Source organism: Tachypleus tridentatus, unplaced genomic scaffold (genome assembly GCF_004210375.1).
Source record: "Tachypleus tridentatus isolate NWPU-2018 unplaced genomic scaffold, ASM421037v1 Hic_cluster_2, whole genome shotgun sequence".
Classification (NCBI taxonomy): Eukaryota; Metazoa; Arthropoda; class Merostomata; order Xiphosura; family Limulidae; genus Tachypleus; species Tachypleus tridentatus.
The window spans coordinates 35,484,425-35,506,575 of record NW_027467782.1 but is presented as its reverse complement, the minus strand read 5'-3'; the positions used below and the strand labels follow the sequence as shown (position 1 = coordinate 35,506,575).

The 22,151-nt window shown below is 34.8% G+C and overlaps 1 protein-coding gene across 1 annotated transcript; it reads right to left on the bottom strand.

Moving 5' to 3' along the window:
• Window positions 1-9,973: 9,973 nt before the first annotated feature.
• LOC143243076 (uncharacterized) lies at window positions 9,974-14,224 on the bottom strand. Its single transcript, XM_076486812.1, has 4 exons — window positions 14,095-14,224; window positions 13,369-13,428; window positions 10,814-11,020; window positions 9,974-10,449 (listed from the first exon to the last, which is right to left on the bottom strand). Exons 3-4 carry the CDS (start codon window positions 10,922-10,924, stop codon window positions 10,201-10,203), a joined length of 360 nt encoding a protein of 119 aa, XP_076342927.1. The 5' UTR covers window positions 10,925-11,020; window positions 13,369-13,428; window positions 14,095-14,224; the 3' UTR covers window positions 9,974-10,200.
• Window positions 14,225-22,151: the final 7,927 nt, after the last annotated feature.

Below are 22,151 nucleotides of genomic sequence, written 5' to 3'. Positions count from 1 at the left end.
TGAAAAAAAGTTGAAACTTTTTCCATGACATCATCAGCTTTTGTTGTGGTTTCGTGCACTGCAGAATAAGAATTCGTCTTTGATGTCACCTGAATTAATGTATCTCACGAAGACAAGCAACTGAGAACATGAACTTACATCTGTTAACTCGTCAAGCTGAAAGGAGAACAAAGGGGAACCCTTGATTTCAGTCAAAGCCTGTTCCTTCACATCCATAGACATTTTAGAAATGAGCCTCTGTAAGTATTATTTGACAGGAATACTTGCTGCATCTTCTTTGCACTGGCTTCTCCAAGAATAAGATTTACTGCTTTTCATCATGCAGGGTTTAAGAAGTGTTTCTCCAATCGTGTGAGGCTTTTTTTGTTTAGCAATTCTGAATGCAATCTCATATGAAGCTTCCACCACGGCTGCACTCTGCTTCTGAAACGACCCACTTCTATCGATTCTTGGCTTTAAGACACCGTTCATGCCATTTGAAGAAATCCAAACCCTTCTTTGCGTGTTCTGATGTTTCAAAACACACTGTGGTTTCTCGATGCCGTGGTTGGCGAGCACAGTGGTGAAGCCAATGTTGAGGTAGCATTCTGAGTATCTGCGCCGTTTAGCCATGGGCATAACTCACCTCTACTGCTTACTTCTATCTCCTTGTTAAAATAAAATAAAAATGTTGAATAATGAATGCTTAGGCAACTGTAGATCTTACACTGACTACTTGTGGGGTGCAGGTAGAGTAATGATGGATAACTATTGAGAGGGAAGGAAGCGTGGCCAGTCGTGCGATTCGTCATCCACCAATCAGCAACGGACATGTGACTCACGTGTCGACAGCGAGCACACATACACCTAATCACAGCTAAACAGACACACAAGGAATAGACAAGGTCGCCGTCAAGCAGAGCAGACGTGCAAGTCAAGAGCTGCGAGACAAGTGCATTGAAGACTAAATTATCTTGTGAAGTGCATAAAGTTTTACTAAAAAAAGGTTACCCCTTAGTCCTTATCAGGACTAGTAAAACAGTATGAAGAGAAAGAAGATAGTGACAAGATCCAACGGAAAAGCCCCTTCCAACGACGAGATCATGGATATGCTGAATAGAGCTATTGAAGGACCAGCCTCTGAATCACTGAGTAGTTCGACTGAGAGTTCCGAAGGTGAAAACTCAGGAGCTGAAGAATCACGAAGACCAGAATCCCAATGAAACAAACGAGACATCAAACAAGAGAGGCTGAAGAAGAAGAAGAAAAGGACATGGTAAGTATAGTTTCTGACTATTCCACTAACCTAACCTTAATGACGCTAATAATAGTTCTAAAATCAAAGTATTAATAAAATAACCCATGTTAACGAAAACAAAGCCACTTGCTCTAACGATAATTACTTGAATACAAACAACACCACCATCGCCACTAATTCTGAGAACACCACCACTGTCACACAAACACACAATTCTCCTAACTACAGAATCCCAACTCTGTTCATCGAAGGAGTAAACAAAACAACACGCATTCCACAGATTGTCAATCAACTGAGGTCCTATTACCCGGGCATTCAGTTTAAAGACATCAAACGTCTTACTAATGGAAGAATCATGATTAAATGTACCGAACCTCAAGAGTTTGCTCATATTTTGGCCCACTGGCCCAAGGATGCCTTCGGTGTTCAAGCCACCATCACAACACCAAAACAAAACACCAAAACTAACAGTCATAATCAGAGGTGTCGATTTCGACATTGAAGATCATGAAATCACTGAAGAATTAACAACTCAAGGCTTTGACATTGCATCATCGAACAGAATCATCTCATTCAGAACGAAACAAAAAACGCCACTGATCAAGGTAACCGTCAACAAAAGACGATCAAGAAAAATTATTAAAAACGGTTGCTTTTTATTTTTCAAAGACACACGACCGAACCGGAAAAGACACATCAAAACCAATAATCCAATGCTACAAATGTCAACGGTTCGGACACACAAAAACTAATTGTATGGCTAAGGATAGATGTGTCAGATGTGGCGGATCTCACGAGGTCGCTCAGTGTCCTAACGAGCGTAACCAAGTTAGATGCGCCAACTGTCAGGGCCCCCACGCAGCCAGTTACAAAGGCTGCCCGAAATACACCCAAATACGTAACAGATTCCTTTTCAAAACCACGAACATCAATAATCAAACCCACGGCTACCAAAACAACACCAAACAACCTTTACTACCAACTCCAACCGACTCGCAAATCAAACACGCTCAACCTCAACCAACACGTACTTACGCGGACGTAACACGCCCAAAAAACAACACAAGCATTTAACCCAACAGATTTCACCACAAACTTGCTAGCAATGCTGATAGAATTGAGTGATCTCCCTCATTCGAATCGAGGCATCGAGTCACTCAAGGCTGTTTGCAGCCTTGCAAGTCATTATTTTAACCTCCCTCACCTGAAACCACACCATCTTTCACTCAAAATTCACGCGAGGGAAATAAAACAACACAATGATACAACACATTAAAATCTTACACATCAACTGCCAAGGAAATCTTAAAGACAAAAGGATAGAAATATACAACATAAACAAACATATAAACGCCAACATAATCATCATTTCAGAAACACTTTGCACAGAGAAACAAAACACCACAATCCCAGATTCATCTCACACAACATACCTCACTCGGAAAACAACAGAGGTATAATAACTTACTTTAGTACAAAAATATCGCATCTAATCTCGATAGAAGATTCATTTAAATCTGACATTAATGAGACCATTTTTGTAATATACACTTTAACAACCGGCTAACTATTCCAATTCTAGCCATATATTGCTCACCAACCAAAAATATCGACATTAACTTCCTTCAAAAAATGTGTTAATCGAAAACCCAAACCAATTATTATTGGAGACTTTAATTCACCGCACACAGAATTAAGGGTAACAGAGACACACGCAGAGGATCCTGCATAAAAAAAATTTTATTTCTAGCAATAAAATGCACTTAATTAATGACAATACACCTACACACTTCTCAGCCGCTAACGGCTCATATGATGTACTCGATTTCATCATCGCACCCAAGGACATGGTTAATAGAATATCTAACTTTAAAGTGCATGATGAAATCACCAGTGACCACTTCCCCGTGTCATGTATGATTCATCCGCGCCACCGGCTGTGGCGTACGTGACTCCTTCCGCATACACCTACACTGAAACAGACTGGCTCACTTTAATGCCTCTCTGCACTCATACCTACCCCACCCAATCGAACATGTAAACAACAAAACAGAACTAGACAAATATGTTGATCAAATTACAGAAGCCATAAAGAAAGCCACAAGAAACACAATTCCTAAATCAAAAAGAAAACAATCACTTATTCAATGGACTCTAACACCAGAAATTCACGCACTAATAATCAAACGTAGACAATTACGACGAATACACTACATCACACGTGATCCACACATTAAAACAGAAATCAATAGAACAAATACAAAAATTAAACAAGAAATTAAAAAAGTCAGAGAAAACAATTGGCATAACTTCTGCAAGAACTTAGAAAAACCAAGAAAAATCCAAAAGAATTCTGGAAAAATTCAAGAGTATTGCGTCAGACAAAAACACAAATCACATGTTACAACACATCACACACAACAATAAAATCGCAAGGACGGACGAAGAGAAAGCTGACTTATTAGCTGACTATTACAAATCCGCTTTTAGCGATTTAAACTCAGTAGATTTCGACACACAACACCAACACCATGTCAACAACTACATAAATGCAAACCAAGCTTCATTCTCACCAGGATTTCCCGGAGAGACACTAGAAGCATACTCAAATTCAATCAATAGAAAAATAACCATAACCGAACTAAAGATTAATATCAAAACTTGAAGAACACTTCCCCGGACATGACCAAATACCAAATATTATTCTCAAAAAAGTTCCACTCTCTTACTACAACACCTCACAAACATCATGAACATTTCATTAGCGACAGGGTATTACCCTGACACGTGGAAAAAAGCCATCATAACAACGATCCCCAAGAAACAAACTAACAGAACAAATCCAGATAATTTCCGCCCCATCAGTCTGTTAAGCTGCCTTGGCAAACTGATGGAGAGAATTATCTCCAACCGTCTCCTCCATTTTTGCGAATCAAACAACATCCTTCCAGAATCTCAAAATGCCTCCAGAAAAAATAGACAAACAACAGATCATCTCACACGACTCACCGAATCAATATACAAAGCTTACAACAACAATCAAGTAACCATCGGGGTATTCCTAGATGTCAAAAAGCATTCGACAGCGTTTGGCACAATGCCATCATATACAAACTAAACCACCTACAAATAAATCCTACGATAGTCAAATGGATTTCAAATTTTTTAACCAATAGAACAGCACAAGTAAAAGTCAATAAAACCATATCCAAATTGTTTAATATAACGGCAGGAGTGCCCCAAGGATCAGTCCTCTCCACTTCTTTACATAATTTTCGTCAGTGAAATACCTTTTCCAAATCTAACATACACACACAATTCACAATACGCAGATGACATCGCAATCTGGAGCACCTCCAGAAACCCAGTAATGGCCATGTCTCGCGTACAAGAATCACTAAACAACGTCTCAACATGGAGCAACAAGTGGAGGGTCGTGTTAAATCCGACAAAAACACAAGCAATCACCTTCTATAGAAAACTAAAGAAGCAAAGAAAAATCTAGAAAAATAAATCTATCACTTGGAAACACAACCATCAACATGAGCAAAAACATCACATTCCTTGGCGTCACTTTCGACACAAAACTAACATGGAAAAACACATAAACAATATACACTCATCAATAAGAAAAAGGATTTCATATCTAAAGACTATAACTGGTAAACAATCAAAATGCGCACCGAACACCATTATACAAATATACAAGGCTTACATCCGTCCACTAATAGAGTACGGATGTCAAGTAACATACAACATGTCAAACAACACACTCCAAAAATCCAAGTGCAACAAAACAAAATATTAAAATCCGCATTCAGTTTACCATCTTTACACCAACAAATTATCTACACCAAATTAGTAATTTACCAACTATAAGAGATAGAATAACAGAACTTTCTATGAAATATTATCGAAAAGCAGAAAACAGAAACAAACTAACGGCATCACTACACAAATTATCAAGTGCACCAACAAAATACATATCACCATACAACATATTTCAAGAATCACAATCCACTCAACAAAGAGTTTAAATACATAAAACTATGTTATTAACATGAATTCCTTTTTTTTCAGGTACAGGGCACACGACAGGCAAAACTTTCGGCGCCTGTCGTGTGAAAGTGGGTTTTCTCGGGGTACTCCCGTTTCCCCACACCAAAATCTTCAGGCATTGGATTTCTAGATCCCAGCCCAGGCAACCTTTTGCCAGACCCAGAATCGGGCTGTTTGATTTGATCTGAACTTGAATGAATTACATTCATGTTCACATCTACCCAACTTTTCTTTTTCGAGACAGGTCCCGACCTTTCCTTCTTTCCACTGCTACCTTTGCCTCCACCCAAAAGACCATTTAGTGAGACATTCCCCACCCAAAAGTCAAGAATAATAACGATAATTAATTTATTAAAATAATAATAATAATAAAAAAAACCACCAGACACACAAGCATGCGTACATGCGCGTGCACTCACATACTCGCTACTCACTAGTACACACATATATACAGTTGCAGACACATTCACTCACAGGCACGCATACATACACCCATAATATCACCTAATGACATTGAACTAACGTAGCACACGTTTTGCTTTGCACCGAAACAAAAAAATGTAAGAGCATGAAAATGTAATTGATGAAATAAAATTAATGTTATCCCAAGCTACTTCTAACAAGGCTACGCGACTCCCCTACCAAGGCTTCGCGATCCCCTGGGGGGTCGCGACCCGCCGGTTGGGAACCCCTGTCTTACACTAAGAACTTAAACCGTAATACGAGAGTTCTTTAAAATCAGAAGAAAAAAGCATTTGTTAAAATATTCAAAACTTAGTATGTCTTTGAAAATGCTGATCCTTAACAAGTTATATAAATGATGCAGGGTGATTACTGAATATTAACAAAATGCCTAAAACATACTTCCATACTAATACTGATTTACAATGGATCATAGATACTGTGACAGTCATTTCTGTTATTATGTGGATAATGTTATAATTCTCTAATGGGGTGAAAACAGGCATCATGAGTAAACAAACTCAAGAGATGGTACAATTAAAAAGAGAAAAAGGTATATAAATATACAAAAATAATTAACTACAAATAAAGGAACATTACAACCTCTTTTAAGGAATTAATGTATCTGTAGTTAAGATGTACATTCTTATAGTCCAACTTAAAATACAATTCTTGTAATGTAACCTAATTTCAAACCTTACACATCCATGTTCTTTCCCCATAATCACCTTAACCCCAATTAGTTTAGGATTAACTAGTATTTTTAAAACTTGTGACTGACCCAGTCAACCACATAGGATGAGCATGTTCTGTGATGGGAATTCAAAACTTAATATCCTAACCATCTCATTAGGCTCAAACTTTACACATCCACATTTCATATAAATATATGGACTGCATTAGCAAAAGATTTTATAGGACTAACAAATGTGTATAAAAGATTGACTGAGTATTTCACTTTAAGAGTAGAATAAGGAAACCAGACTACTTTATTCATAAAACCAAAGACCTATTATACAAACAGCAGGAAATCACTGAAACAACTTCTGTGCCCTTGTTACAGTTAATTTTCCTTTCAGCTTTTTGTACATGTTTCAGTACATCCAACAGCCATTTCCTAATAATGATACATTGATTGGACCTGCTGTAATATGACTAAATTCTTAATAACCTTATAGGAAGGTCGATACTTTATCATTAGAGTAGTCTCCTGCGACCTTCATGATGATAGGGTAGAAGTCCTACTAGTCCTCATTGCTTTTAGTCCTGGAAAGATGAGGTTCTTACACTCACACCCTGTTTTCTCTCTCCTGCTATAGTATGAGCTCTTGCTTTCATTGTGCTTTTCATGTTAACTTCATAAAATTGTCAAAAGGTCTGCATTTAAATGGACACATTTCAGCAATAATTAAAATTACAGGCATACTATTTATACAGGAATACCTTCCAGGTTATTCTATCACAATTAGCTTTATTTACTTATTCGTAATAAAGTTATTTGTTTCCAAACTCTTTCCAACTTCTTTCTTTTTCCTCTTATTTATACAGTTCTATGTGGTTGCTTCAGTTTTGTTTAGGACACTTAAGATTCAGTGTAATGTTTCCAAAGTGTGTTACCATGTGCATTTGTTTACACTGCATTAAGTATTCTAGTAGTTTAATCCTGCTACCACATGACCAGCTTTGGCAATGTCCAAGTTATCTAAGCTTAGCTTCACCAGCCAGGAAGTTGTACAATACAAAAGCAGCTGATTAACTAGTTTTTAAATCCCTATTTTACAAAATAATTCAACAAGAACCAGCTATGTTGACAGACTCCTTGTCACTCCCCACGATCTTAAAAGTTCACACTATGAGGCTAACAAAGTGAGAGGTTCTATGCTTTTTCAGTTAGTAATAATACAACTATTTGATAATCACAATTTGTTCAAGTCAAGTAGTATTTGTCACACAAAGTATACATTCTATCAGCTCTTTCACCCCAATAACTCAGACAGCAAAGAAAGTCACTTTCACTCACATATCCAACCAAAATATTAACCAGCCAATCCAACAACTACTAACTGGGGTGGGAGTAAAAAGTTTGATGCCTGTCCTGTGAAAGTGAGTTTTCTTGGGGCACTCCCCTCAACATCCAAATCTCTGGCACTGGATCTTTAGATCCCAGCCAAGGCAATTTTCTTGCCTAGCCCCGAATCGTGCCATTTGAGTTGATGTCTTGGCTTTTTGGACTACGGGCTCCAGCCTGGGCTACTTCCCTTCTGCCACCTTTGTCTCACTCCCCTTTCTCAGCAGTCATTTTCATAATGCTTCACCTCACTTCATCACCTTAAACAAGTCAAATCACAGAAAAGGTTATAGAAGCCAAGTCAAAATGGGTTCATATTACTAGTGGAGTATTTCCAGGGTAAGTGCATAGGTCTTTGCTTTTTGTCATTTATATTAGGAATTTCCAACAGTAAAAGATGTTGAGGTACTATAGAATGAATGATTAACTCAAACTGAATGAATATTTGACAACTGATCTTTAATTATAGCACATGCAAGAGAATACATATTCATAATTATTTGAATCAGACACTTAATATGGATGGGAAACAACTCACTAAAATGCGACTGAGAAAACAATCCTGGCATAGTAGTGCAAACTTAATGTAAACCTCATGATTATGGCATTTGGACTTCAAAATGAGGGATTACTAATGCAAATAGATCGATTGAAACAAATAGTGGTGCTAGTTGCTAAGCCAGAAACAGAATTTTGTATTATTGATTACAGATTAAAATAGGTTATTACCTCTTTACATACCACATATTATTCCTGAATATAACAAAATTCATGGATAAGGGATCTGTTGGTCTATCTTGACTATCATATCTACTAACCTAATCATTAAAACTTAATGCAACCTTTATATCATGAATATAGGTCCTTCCCTTATATCCTCTCCTTCCTCATGTTTGAACGCAACTCATTCCAAAAGGACAAGTCACCTGTTGGTAAAAACTTTAGCTGAAGAAAAATCCTACTCAGCTAAAACTTGTGTTCACTAGTTTTACCACATTCACCATGATGGACACAAAAAGACAGGCTTCACACATCAATTCTCTCAATTAACAATTGAACTTTTCTTAGAGTTTCAAAAAGAAATTTCTCATTACAACTTCACTTCAGGTATCACCCCTAATAACCCTCCTTTGAAACATTTCAAACAGTTCAATATCTTTAATAAGGTAAGAAGCACAATACTTTATATTATATCAAGTTAGACTTAACCAGTGATCTATACATTGAAAAATAAAACCTCTTCATACTTCAGAATTTCTATAAATTAATATATTTGCCCTACCTCTAGCAACATGGCATTACTTGGATGGCTTACAAGACTAATCAACTAGGGCATCAAGACATTTTCTTCTAAAACAATATGGAGGTTGTTTAAATAGAAGTTATATTTATAAATAAATTTGGTATCTTGCACAAATTATCTTGCATTTATTATAATTAAAAGCCACTTTGCATTTATTTGCCCCTACATGCAAATTACTCAATTCTTTTATGAAGCACAAGCATCCATTCACTACTTATAACATGTGTAATCTTAATATCAACAAACTTAAGTCATTCCCAATTCACCTATGCCATTGATATAAATAAAAAAGAGCAAAGGTACCAAAATTATGCTCTAGTCTCTCCCAATTGTGACTACCTTTCCCATCTACACACATCATTCTGTACACCACTAGAGATAAATTTTTGTAATAAAATTTGGAAACTATCTTAAAAGCAAACTTCTCCACAACTAATGCAAAAGTAATGACCTTATGGACAAATTTATTACCTCTTCTGCAATGAGAAGCATCATTAGTGCAATTCCAATCTTATAGAACCACCAGCCCATTATGAAGAAACAAGAAATATTGGATAGTGGCTCACAGGACCATACCTTAACTATCTTCAAAATCCACAGGCAAGTATTATCTGATGCAATATCCTTGCAAGTTTTTACACTTAATTTCTTTAACCAGCTTAAAAGTAATACAGCTGCCTTATTCGGTGTTATGTCCAACTAACAACAGTTCAGGATGAGGGATATTGCTCGAATCCTTTAGTAAAAATTGACAAAAGTAGAATTTACTAAATCAATTTCAAAAACCAACTTTTCTTTATTATTCCTCAAAAGGCCCTAAGCCTAGCATTCAGCACTAGTGACAAACTAGTCATTCCAAAAACTGGTCTTGACAGTTGTCCTGAAAGAATGAAGTTACAAACATTTTATATGCCTTTATAAATTCTGTAGTTATGTTTTATTTTGGAATAGTACCTCCAATGTTCACCTTATTTCAAAGAGGTTAACTTATTTGATCAGAAAATAATAAGGATGATCCCAATGATGGAAAGACTCTTTTGAGGATGGGTTGAAGTTTTAATTTACATTCTATTAAGAAAAGGATAAGAACTTTTGTTGCAACTTACAAAAATTAAGGGAATTGAGAAGGTTTTTACCCTTTCTCTCTCTCTCATGTGCATGTGACCCTATAGTACAAGTGGATAAATAATTCAGTGCATTGGTACTTACTGGAAAACAGCATCTCCCTGCTAAGGTTCTCATTCTTTTCATGTTAAGATCTGGTCTGAATAATCTTATCTTGTTGTCCTCACCCCTGAAAGCTTTCATACCTTCAAAAAGCTGAAGAGAATTAAAAAAAAAAAGAAAGCTAGCAGCAACTCCCACAACCATTACTGTTCAAGATAACAACAAGATGGATAAAGTTTTACAAATGTGATATGAAACATGAAAAAATTAAGAAATATGCTACAGTTACATATAATTAGCTGCTTTGTAAACTAAAGTGATCTTTTAAAGTTCTATTCAGTGCTGTGATTAATTTGTAGCACACAGAAACTATGGTTCTACTAATTTCTATCTTTTTCCCTACAACTAATGTCTGCCCTTTTCATCCATTCTCCATACACAAACACATGCAATATTTTACAATTAAATATTTGCTCTAAATGTTTATTTTCAAATTACTTCTATTACATGAACATACCTCTTGAGCATAGTGGAAGACCTTTGCACCAGGATGTAGAGACAGGTTATGAATGGGACAGATTCGAGGAACTCCCCAACCTTCTGCAGTTGTCCATTCCACCTCTAGCATGTGGTCACTAAAATGCCTTCCAAAGATTAGATTATTACCATCAGGCTTTGTACTTGTTTCTGAAGGTTTGGCCCTAATAATTTCAAGGTCTGCAAACTACAAAATTCATTCATTAAACTAATCATTTAGTGTAATGTATAGAAGGAAGAAAACCTTTTAGAACCAAAGTTTATTTAGCTTAAATTTCAACAAAAGGATTTACTAATTAAAAGAAAGAGAGAGAGAGAGACAAAGTACATGTATTAGGCCATTAATTTCTTAGCTTCTTGATATACACAATAATACATTTTGGGACAAGATAGGACCTACTGATCTACCTGTTGTTCCATCCTCTAAACTGACTTAGACAAAAAACCTTAAAGCCAGCCTTTGACTGATACTTTGTGAACCTGACAATGACCAAAGAAGGTCAAAATGTTGTTCACTCCTCCATTAGTGCTTTCTCTACCCATACCAGTCGTTTTAAGAGTATAATTTTCTCTACATATGAGTTTGCTTGTCATCACAGATTACAGTTATGCTTTGTTTACAAGCCTTTTATATGGCATCTTGTCAAATATTTTCAGAAAATCCAGATACAAATCTACACCTTTAACCCCTCCTCTAGTAAAGTCATGTCAACTATCACATAAGATTCTAAGTTGTTAAATAACTTAGAAGTTTCAAGACTTTCCAAAATTTCTCCACAACTGATGTAAGACAAGTAATTACTGGAACAATTGTCAACTCTTTCTTACTGTGAAGATGATCTAGGAAGGTCAAAACACTGTTCTCTCCTTATCAAGGAAACTGTTAATACCTGTACCAGCCGTTCAGAGATACATTTATTTCTAGTGGATTTCTCGTCATCAAGAACTGTCACTTCCCTTGAAAAGGAGTTACATTAGCTAATGTCCCATCCTCTGGTGTCTGCCACACTATTCAAAAATAGATTGAATATGCGAGCTGCTTAGTACTAACATCCTTCAAGACCCACTGGGGAAAATTTGGACCAGAAGTCTTATTGTTGAAGACTTCCAATGTTTCTTAACCAGCTCAGAATTAATGAAGTTATCTTCATCTCCATTTATCAACAAGATGTTGAATTCTGCTTGAAACTGTAGCAGAAAACAAGAGTAATATTTAATAACTCAGCCATCTCAATTATATAATAGCCTTCCTTTAGGACCTCAAGGGTCCTACTCTCATTCTAATATTGTTTACCTTTAATGCATTTAAAAGAAAATTTTGTTTAGAAATTTTTGGCCATTCTCTCCTCAATCTTTCTTGATGTCCTAATTTGTTGTTTTCACCAATTTTTTATATTCTATAATACAAGTCTTATCTCACCAGTTAACTTATAAATTAAATTCAAATGTTTTAATCTTACACATTAGCCAACCTGTTTTTAACTAGCAGCAACTCATTTCTTCCCATAAGGAAGAAGTTTATTGTTAATATTTAATTATTTTTACAATGATCATAGTCTCCAAATAACTCAGCTACTTTATTCAAAACAGAATTCTTGACACATCCCTTCAAAACACACTTTAAAATTTGTAACCAAAATATTCCTTATCTTCATAAGCAGCAAAACAAATCTAAAGGGAAATTTTTATTTACACCCAGATGTTCTCCACCTACTCTCAGTGGTTTCTATATCTGAAGTTAAAAATAAATCTAAAGTTGCAACATTTCTAAATGTGTTCTGTTGAGAAGACTGATGACAAACCTTGGGATCCTGAAGAGAGTCATTTGTTTGTTAAAATGAATTATCATGTTTGGGAACAGTCCACCTAAACCTGCCATTGTAGCTCATGCTCAATCATGTTGAAACCACAAATTCCACCCATAAAATTTTCAAAAGGAACTACCTTAACATCACATTTTACAGTATGCTCTTTGAGCAGCAATGAGCTAGTATTCATTTCTGAAATTATAGCACACAATAGCAGTGCTGTTAAAATGTTAAACAGCAGGTGCATAAAATGCCTACACTTATTTAGCAGATACTAATAGAACAATTGTATACAAGTATGTAAAGTGACTTAAGGTTAAGATCAATTTGAGAACAAGTTATAAGTGGGTGAGGAAAAGTGTAGTAAAAACAGGCATGTGTTTACTGCCTTGTTTTAAGTTTACATTGCATGTGTATAAGCACAAATGGTTACTGTCAATAGCCTAGTTAAATAATGTAAAATAATTAATTTAAAACATCTAAATCAAGTAGGTAGAAGAGAAATGCACTTGAAAAGTCCAGTAATATAAACTATCTAATAGGTCAAGTAAATACACATACTGTGAACTCGTTTATTGTGCTTGCATATTTGTGTACAGTACTTCTTGCAAGCTCACTTACAGAGTACAGAGTAACTGATCATATAACCTATCTTTGCTCTTGGAAGAATTCACAAGAAATAAAAAATATGAATAATATGAAGTGACTTCACTGCACATTTGCCAACCTTGAAAGAGTCTAATGGGGAAGAAAAACATCTGCTGTGGAGCTTTAACACTTTGAAATCCTGCAAAAAAGAAGGGAGAAATTATTTTTGACTGCTTATCAACTTCACTTAATATATACTTCTTATATGCAAAAACAGAGATACTATATACAGTGTAGAATTATTTTAAACACTACTTTTTACTCTTATCTAATAGGAATATGAAGTATGATATTCAAATAACTTGTATAACAATCTACAATTTTAATTTCTGATAGCCTGTACCCATTTACAAAAGTTATTTGAAATATGCATAGTACATGTGTGTATGTATGTATATTAACAGTGCAAGTAAAAGACATTAACACAGCAAGAGTAAAAAAATATATCATTGTGAAATAAACTGGTAGTTGGTTTAAAAACTAATCCAAGTACCACATTATGCTTTTAACCACAAGAAAAAGAAATTTCTAAACAATATTGAAGTTATCCAATAAATGATTGGTAGAATGTTAGGAGTTCTTCTACCTCCACTGCCCAAGTCAGTTTATAGCTGACAAATTTAAATATTAAAAAACCTCCATTAATCTATTATTTTTCAATATATCTCAGTAACAGCAATATTTATATTTAACCCACATTTACACACGATGTCAAGTTGAAAATAAAATCTGATCTAAAAATAGTTAAATGCTTGTTGCCAAAATAGCATTATGTTACAGTTTATAGTAGGCATTGACGTCTTACCAATGTTTAAATATTTAAACTTTCATAATTAACTGTTTACAAAAGGGGGTTTTAAGGTGCAAGTGTGTTTATAATTCAGTTCCATTACTTAGAATGGTAATCGTAAATTTAAGTTAATATTCTAAAACGGATATTGAAAATGTATCACCACCATCAAAAAGTGAAATTGGCTAAGTGGTTTATTCCTGAAGATTTATATTGATTTTTCCACAGTTTGTTTGATAAAGTGATTTGTTAGTTGATTTTGAAAATTTTGAACTGTAATAAATTTATTTTTTTCTTAAAATACTATATAAAAGTAGTAGATAGCCATTAACTATTGGTTAGTCAAGAAATTAGGAAATTAATATCGCATTTTTGACGACCTAATAAGCCTAGTGTCGGGAATCATGCAGATTTTTTGAAGGCAGCAGCATAGCATATTTAAAGCATCTTAACTGAAAATGGAGAAACAAAGAACCGATACATTTTTCACTTTTTAAAAGGAGAGCAAGGTAGTAAGGAAATGACTGACTTTAAGATGAAAGCAGTAATAAGCTGGGGTTAGCAGCAGCAGATGAAGAAGACAGCCAAATAAAGAAATCTTAAGATGAAGCTCAGTCACTATTGGTCGTTCAAAACCTGACCTAAGAATAAAGATCAATTTCTACATTTTCAGTAACAAAATTGGGGGAAAGGGCAGCATATTTTTTATAGCAACTGGTATAGTCAGTTTCCATACGTAGAGTCCACAATAAAGTGGATACTGTATTACGTTTGCTACCACCATTTTGCTTCACAAAGTCGTTCCGTAGAACCATGTTTTGTAGTTATTGTTTCCAAAAAGAGTGGAAATATGCTAGGTATAAATTGAAAGTCAAGGTAAATACCAACTAAACTTGTAAAGCTTTGCTTCACTTTGGCACCACTTTAAATGTAGTTCAAAATACGGGTTTGATGCCGCAAAACTGCTGCACAGCAGTCTATATGGGGAAAATAAGTACTTTGTTAGACTTACGGATATTAATCTGTCCAGGCAAGGTTTAGCATGGAAATCTGATAGAGCATGAGGCAAATGATTCTTTAAATAAATGCAGTGGTATTGAACTTAAATGAGAATAGGATTTAGTTAACTTCAAAAGCAGCAAACGGAAAATGCAAAATATAGAAGCAAAGAAATACACAATTTTACTAAAGCTACTGAAACTCATTTACAGTTACACATTTATTTTAGTGCTTGCATACGTTTCCGTTTGATACGTGTGACGTATATTGCTGGACGCGTATCGAAATTTTGCCCGTTCTCCAAGTTTGTAGAAGAGTCAGGAATAAAAATCAAGAATCTCACCTAAAAGTATATTAACCGACGCGCAGAGAGAGAGAAAGAGAGAGTGAGAATGGATTAGTGGTCAGGTACAGGTCACTAAACTAAGTCTTGTAAGCTATAGTTGTGATAAACGCTTATTAGTAGGAAAACAGACGTTCCACTTGGAACGTTTATAGATTTAACTCTACGATCCGTTCAACTTCGGAGTTAACTTCGGACGTTAGTATTTCTTTCTACAATATTTCTAGATATTTTTCTCTGGAAAATAAGCTTGTAAACCGCGATGGGCCACACAAGTATAGCTAGTATTCCCGTCAAGTGAAGTAAGGGTATGTGTATGAACATGAATGGTTTGTGCTTTGTGGACCTGTCGTAGATAAAACAGTTATAGACCAGGTAGAAGACTATGGTGTTTGCGAGATTGTAAAATTCTGTATATAATCGTGTATTAACTATCTGCAACAAGGTAATAAATTGTACTTTGTATATTGAAATGTGTTAAAAAAGAAAAAAAATATGTATGCATGAATCTTGTTGGCGAATACAAATTTGTTACATTATGAAATTCAATTAACTTCTAATTTAAAATTCCCAGCTATTTGAAATCATAATTCCAAACATACGTGGTGTAATAAATCTGATACAAGTCCGAAATAAATACGTAACACTACGGTATGTGTAACAACTGAGCCCGGCATGGCCAGGTGGTTAGGGTAATTGACTCGTAATCCGAGGGTCGTGGATTCGAATCCCCGCGACAAACATGCTCGTCTTTTCAGCCGTGGGGGATTTATGTGATAGTCAATCCCACTTGGTAAAAGAGTATCCCAAGAGTTGGCGATGATCACTAGTTGCCTTCCCTCGAGTCTTACACTGCAAAATTAGGAACGGCTAGCGCAGATAGCCCTCGTGTAGCTTTGTGCGAAATTTAAAAAACAATCGACTGAAGAAGTTGCCAATAATGTAAGTAAGGCAAAGTTCAAGGTATTAATATACTACTCGGCGATTTATTGTAAAATCTCCAAACTGGATCTTGCTAATGCCATAGTAAACTACGTGAAGCAAGCATTTCGTTAGAAAAATCAAAATTGAGATGAAATTGTCACAAATTAGATTTGTGTAATTTTTGAAATTTTCTCCCAACAGAAAATTTAAATAAATAGATAAAAGAAGAAAAGAAAGAAAATCCCAGAGCAACAGAATGAACCAAGCAGAGAACGAAAGTTAATGACTGAGAAAGCTCCTCTTTTGAAGCAGAAGAACAAAAGATTCTATTTAATGATAGTCTTTGTTGCAACATTATAGTCGAGTCTTAATTTGACTTGTATATTAAAACAACAGGTCAATGATAAACAAAAAATCTTATTTTGTAAATTTTTAGTTTAAAGGGGACCAAGCCAAGCTGGCTAAGTATTTAAACATTAGCCTTGTACAGTACTGTATATTAGGTGCAAGTTACAAAATGTTTTGGAAAAAAAACACTATTGGAATGACAAACAATAAATTTTATGAAGTACAAAGTCTTAAATTTTAAGACCAAGAAGTCTGTTAAGTGGTTCGTTTAAATGTTGGTTTAGTAATATAGTAAATCGTTTGTCTGTATTAAGTTCTCACCAGTACAATACACAGAATCAGATACAGTAGTTATGCGGCTAACTCTAACTCAATCACTGTAATGATTTGAGAAACTGCTACAAAAACAAACCCAAAATCTTTAACTTAGTTCCACACTTTACTTCTAACAAGTTACGTCTTTAATTTCGTTCCGCTCTGCGATTTTACGAAACCTAAATGATCATTTAAGGAAAATCTTTGCAGATGAGAAAACATCTTAAAATCAATACGAATATTCCTAATGTTTACAGTATACAGTGTCAAACATGACCAATCAGATATTAGTAATAGGGTTTTAAAACTACTGATGCATGAAAGTGAAAATTTCTATAAAGCGAAGTTCCATTTGTTGGTTTATCTAAAATTAGGCAGAGGTGCACATGGTTAGATTATGGTATTTTTACTTATTTAAAAAAATAAATTACTGTTTCACACTAATTGATCGCGTAGAATGCAGGATGAAAATATGAAAGTAAAATTAGCTACTAATTATTTCTTAACAACTAATTTAGTTACTGAAAGATGTTAAGTAACACTATTAGTATTAAGCGTGCTGCGTTTAGTCGAAAAATCGTTGTTCTAATCAATTGTCAATAGAGCATTATATATTTTTTTTGAATTTCGCACAAAGCTACTCGAGGGCTATCTCTGCTAGCCGTCCCTAATTTAGCAGTGTAAGACTAGAGGGAAGGCAACTAGTCATCACCACCCACCGCCAACTCTTGGGCTACTCTTTTACCAACGAATAGTGCCATTGACCGTCACATTATAACGCCCCCACGGCTTATTTCATCAATTTGACAACATAGTTTGATCAGACACTTATTCCAGCAATTCGATCACATAGTTTAATCAGACACACATTCTATCAATTTCATCACATAGTTTGATCAGACACACATTCTATCAATTTCATCACATAGTTTGTTCAGACACTCATTCCATCAATTTCATCACACAGTTTGATCATACACTTATTCCATCAATTCGATCACATAGTTTGATCAGACACTCATTCCACTAATTTGATCACATAGTTTGATGAGAAACTCATTCCATCAATTCGATCACATAGATTGATCAGACACTCATTCCATCAATTTGATCACATTGTTTGATCAGACACTTATTCCATCAATTCGATCACATAGTTTGATCAGACATTCATTCCATCAATTCGATCACATAATTTGATCAGACACTCATTCCTATAATTTGATCACATAGTTTGATCAGACACGTATTCCATCAATTTGATCACATAGTTTGATCAGACACTCTTTCCATCATTTCGATCATTTAGTTTGATCAGACACACAAACCATCAATTTGATCACATACTTTGATCAGACACTCATTTATTCAATTTTATCACATTGTTTGATCAGAGACACATTCCATCAATTTGATAACATAGCTTGATCAGACACTTATTTTAACAATTTGATCACATTGTTTGACCAGACACTCATTCCATCAATTTCATCACACAGTTTGATTAGACACACATTCCATCAATTTGATCACCTAGTTTGATCAGACACGCACTCCATCAATTCGATCACATAGTTTCATCAGTCATTGATTCCATCAATTCGATCACATAGTTTGATCAGACACACATTCCATCAATTTGATCACATAGTTTAATCACACACATATTTTATGAATTTGATCACATAGTTTGATCAGACACTCAATCCATCAACTCGATCACATTGTTTGATCAGACATTCATTCCATCATTTCGATCACATAGTTTGATTAGACACTCACTCAATCAATTGGATCATATTGTTTGATCAGACACTCATTCCATCAATTTCATCACATAGTGTGAGCAGACACTCATTCCATCAATTTGATCACACAGTTTGATGAGACACACATTCCATCAGTTTGATCACATAGTTTTCTCAGACATTCATTCCATCATTTCGATCACATAATTTGATCAGATACGTATTCCATCTATTCGATTACATCGTTTGATCAGACACTCATACCATTAATCTGATTACATAGATTGTTCAGACACTCAATCCATCAATTTGATCACAAGATTTGATTACACACTCATTCCATTAATTTCATTAGATTGTTTGTTCACACACATATTCCATCAATTTGATCAAATAGTTTGATCAGACACTTATTTTATCAATTTGATCACATTGTTTGATCAGACACTCATTTTATCAAATCGATCAAATAGTTTAATTAGACCCTCATTCCATCAATTCGATCACATAGTTTGATCAGACACTCATTCCATCAATTTGATCACATACTTTGATCAGACACTCATTTTATCAATTTCATCAGATAGTTTGATCACACACATTCCATCAATTTGATCACATAGTATGATTAGACACACATTCCATCAACTCAAATACATAGTTTGATCAGACTCTCATTCCATCAATTTTATCATCTAGTTTGATCAGACACGCACTCCATCAATTCGATCACACAGTTATCAATCATTACTTCGATCACATCGTTTGATCAGACACTCATTTTATCAATTTGATAACATTGTTTGAAATTCATTCCATAATTTCGATCACATAGTTTGATCAGACACGTATTCCATCAACTCGATCACAAAGTTTGATCAGACATTCATTCCATCATTTCGATCACATAGTTTGATCAGACACTGATACCATTAATTTGATCACAAAGTTTGATCAGACACTCATTCCATGAATTTGATCACCTAGTTTCATCAGACACGCACTCCATCAATTCGATCACATAGTTTGATCCATAATTCATAACATTTTTTCGATCACATTGTCTAATTAGACACTGATTCCATCAATTCGATTACATAGTTTGATCAGACTATCATACCATTAATTTTATCACATACTTTAAACAGACACTCATTCCATCAATTTGATCACATAGTTTGATCACTCACATATTGAATGAATTTAATCACATAGTTTGATAAGACACACACTCCATCAATTTGATCACATAGTTTGATCAGACACGCATTCCATCAATTTGATCACATAGTTTGATCAGACACGCACTCCATCAATTCGATCACATAGTTTGATCAGACTCTCATTCCATCAATTTGATCACATAGTTTGATCAGACATTCATTCCATAATTTCGATCACATAGTTTGATCAGACACACATTCCATCAATTTGATCACATAGTTTGATCAGACACTCATTCCATCAATTTGATCACATAGTTTGATCACACACACATTCCATCAATTTGATCACATAGTTTGATCAGACACTCATTCCATCAATTTGATCACATAGTTTGATCAGACACTTATTTTATCAATTTGATCACATAGTTTGATCAGACACACATTCCATCAATTCGATCACATAGTTTGATCAGACACTTATTCCATCAATTTGATCACATAGTTTGATCACACACTCATTCCATCAATTTGATCACATAGTTTGATCAGACACACATTCCATCAATTCGATCACATAGTTTGATCAGACACTCATTCCATCAATTCGATCACATAGTTTGATCAGACACTCATTCCATTAATTTGATCATAGTTTGATCAGACACTCACATATTGATCACATAGTTTGATCAGACACTCATTTCATCAATTTGATCACATAGTTTGATCAGACACTCATTCCATCAATTTGATCACATAGTTTGATCAGACACTCATTCCATCAATTTGATCACATAGTTTGATCAGACACTCATTCCATCAATTTGATCACATAGTTTGATCAGACACTCATTCCATAATTTGATCACATAGTTTGATCAGACACAGACACACATTCCATCAATTCGATCACATAGTTTGATCAGACACTCATTCCATCAATTTGATCACATAGTTTGATCAGACACATATTCCATCAATTTGATCACATAGTTTGATCAGACACACATTCCATCAATTTGATCACATAGTTTGATCAGACACACATTCCATCAATTTGATCACATAGTTTGATCAGACACTCATTCCATCAATTTGATCACATAGTTTGATCAGACACACATTCCATCAATTTGATCACATAGTTTGATCAGACACACATTCCATCAATTTGATCACATAGTTTGATCAGACACTCATTCCATCAATTTGATCACATAGTTTGATCAGACACATATTTCCATCAATTTGATCACATAGTTTGATCAGACACTCATTCCATCAATTTGATCACATAGTTTGATCAGACACTCATTCCATCAATTTGATCACATAGTTTGATCAGACACTCATTCCATCAATTTGATCACATAGTTTGATCAGACACACATTCCATCAATTTGATCACATAGTTTGATCAGACACATTTATCAATTTGATCACATAGTTTGATCAGACACATTTCAATTTGATCACATAGTTTGATCAGACACTCATTCCATCAATTTGATCACATAGTTTGATCAGACACACATTCCATCAATTTGATCACATAGTTTGATCAGACACATTCCATCAATTTGATCACATAGTTTGATCAGACACTTGTTTCCATCAATTTGATCACATAGTTTGATCAGACACTCATTCCATCAATTCAATTTGATCACATAGTTTGATCAGACACTCATTCCATCAATTTGATCACATAGTTTGATCAGACACACATCCATCAATTTGATCACATAGTTTGATCAGACACTCATTCCATCAATTTGATCACATAGTTTGATCAGACACTCATTCCATCAATTTGATCACATAGTTTGATCAGACACTCATTCCATCAATTTGATCACATAGTTTGATCAGACACTCATTCCATCAATTTGATCACATAGTTTGATCAGACACTCATTCCATCAATTTGATCACATAGTTTGATCAGACACTCATTCCATCAATTTGATCACATAGTTTGATCAGATTTGATTCCATCAATTTGATCACATAGTTTGATCAGACACTCATTCCATCAATTTGATCACATAGTTTGATCAGACACTCATTCCATCAATTTGATCACATAGTTTGATCAGACACACATTCCATCAATTTGATCACATAGTTTGATCAGACACATCATTCCATCAATTTGATCACATAGTTTGATCAGACACATTCCATCAATTTGATCACATAGTTTGATCAGACACTCATTCCATC

What these genes read in the sequence shown, in the direction of transcription:
- LOC143243076 (XM_076486812.1), bottom strand. Translation starts at nt 10,924, where the DNA reads ATGCTAGAGGTGGAATGGACAACTGCAGAAGGTTGGGGAGTTCCTCGA. An exon ending in TCTTCCACTATGCTCAAGAG is followed by an intron (nt 10,450 to 10,813) that starts GTATGTTCATGT and finishes AATTCTCTTCAG; the next exon opens with CTTTTTGAAGGTATGAAAGC.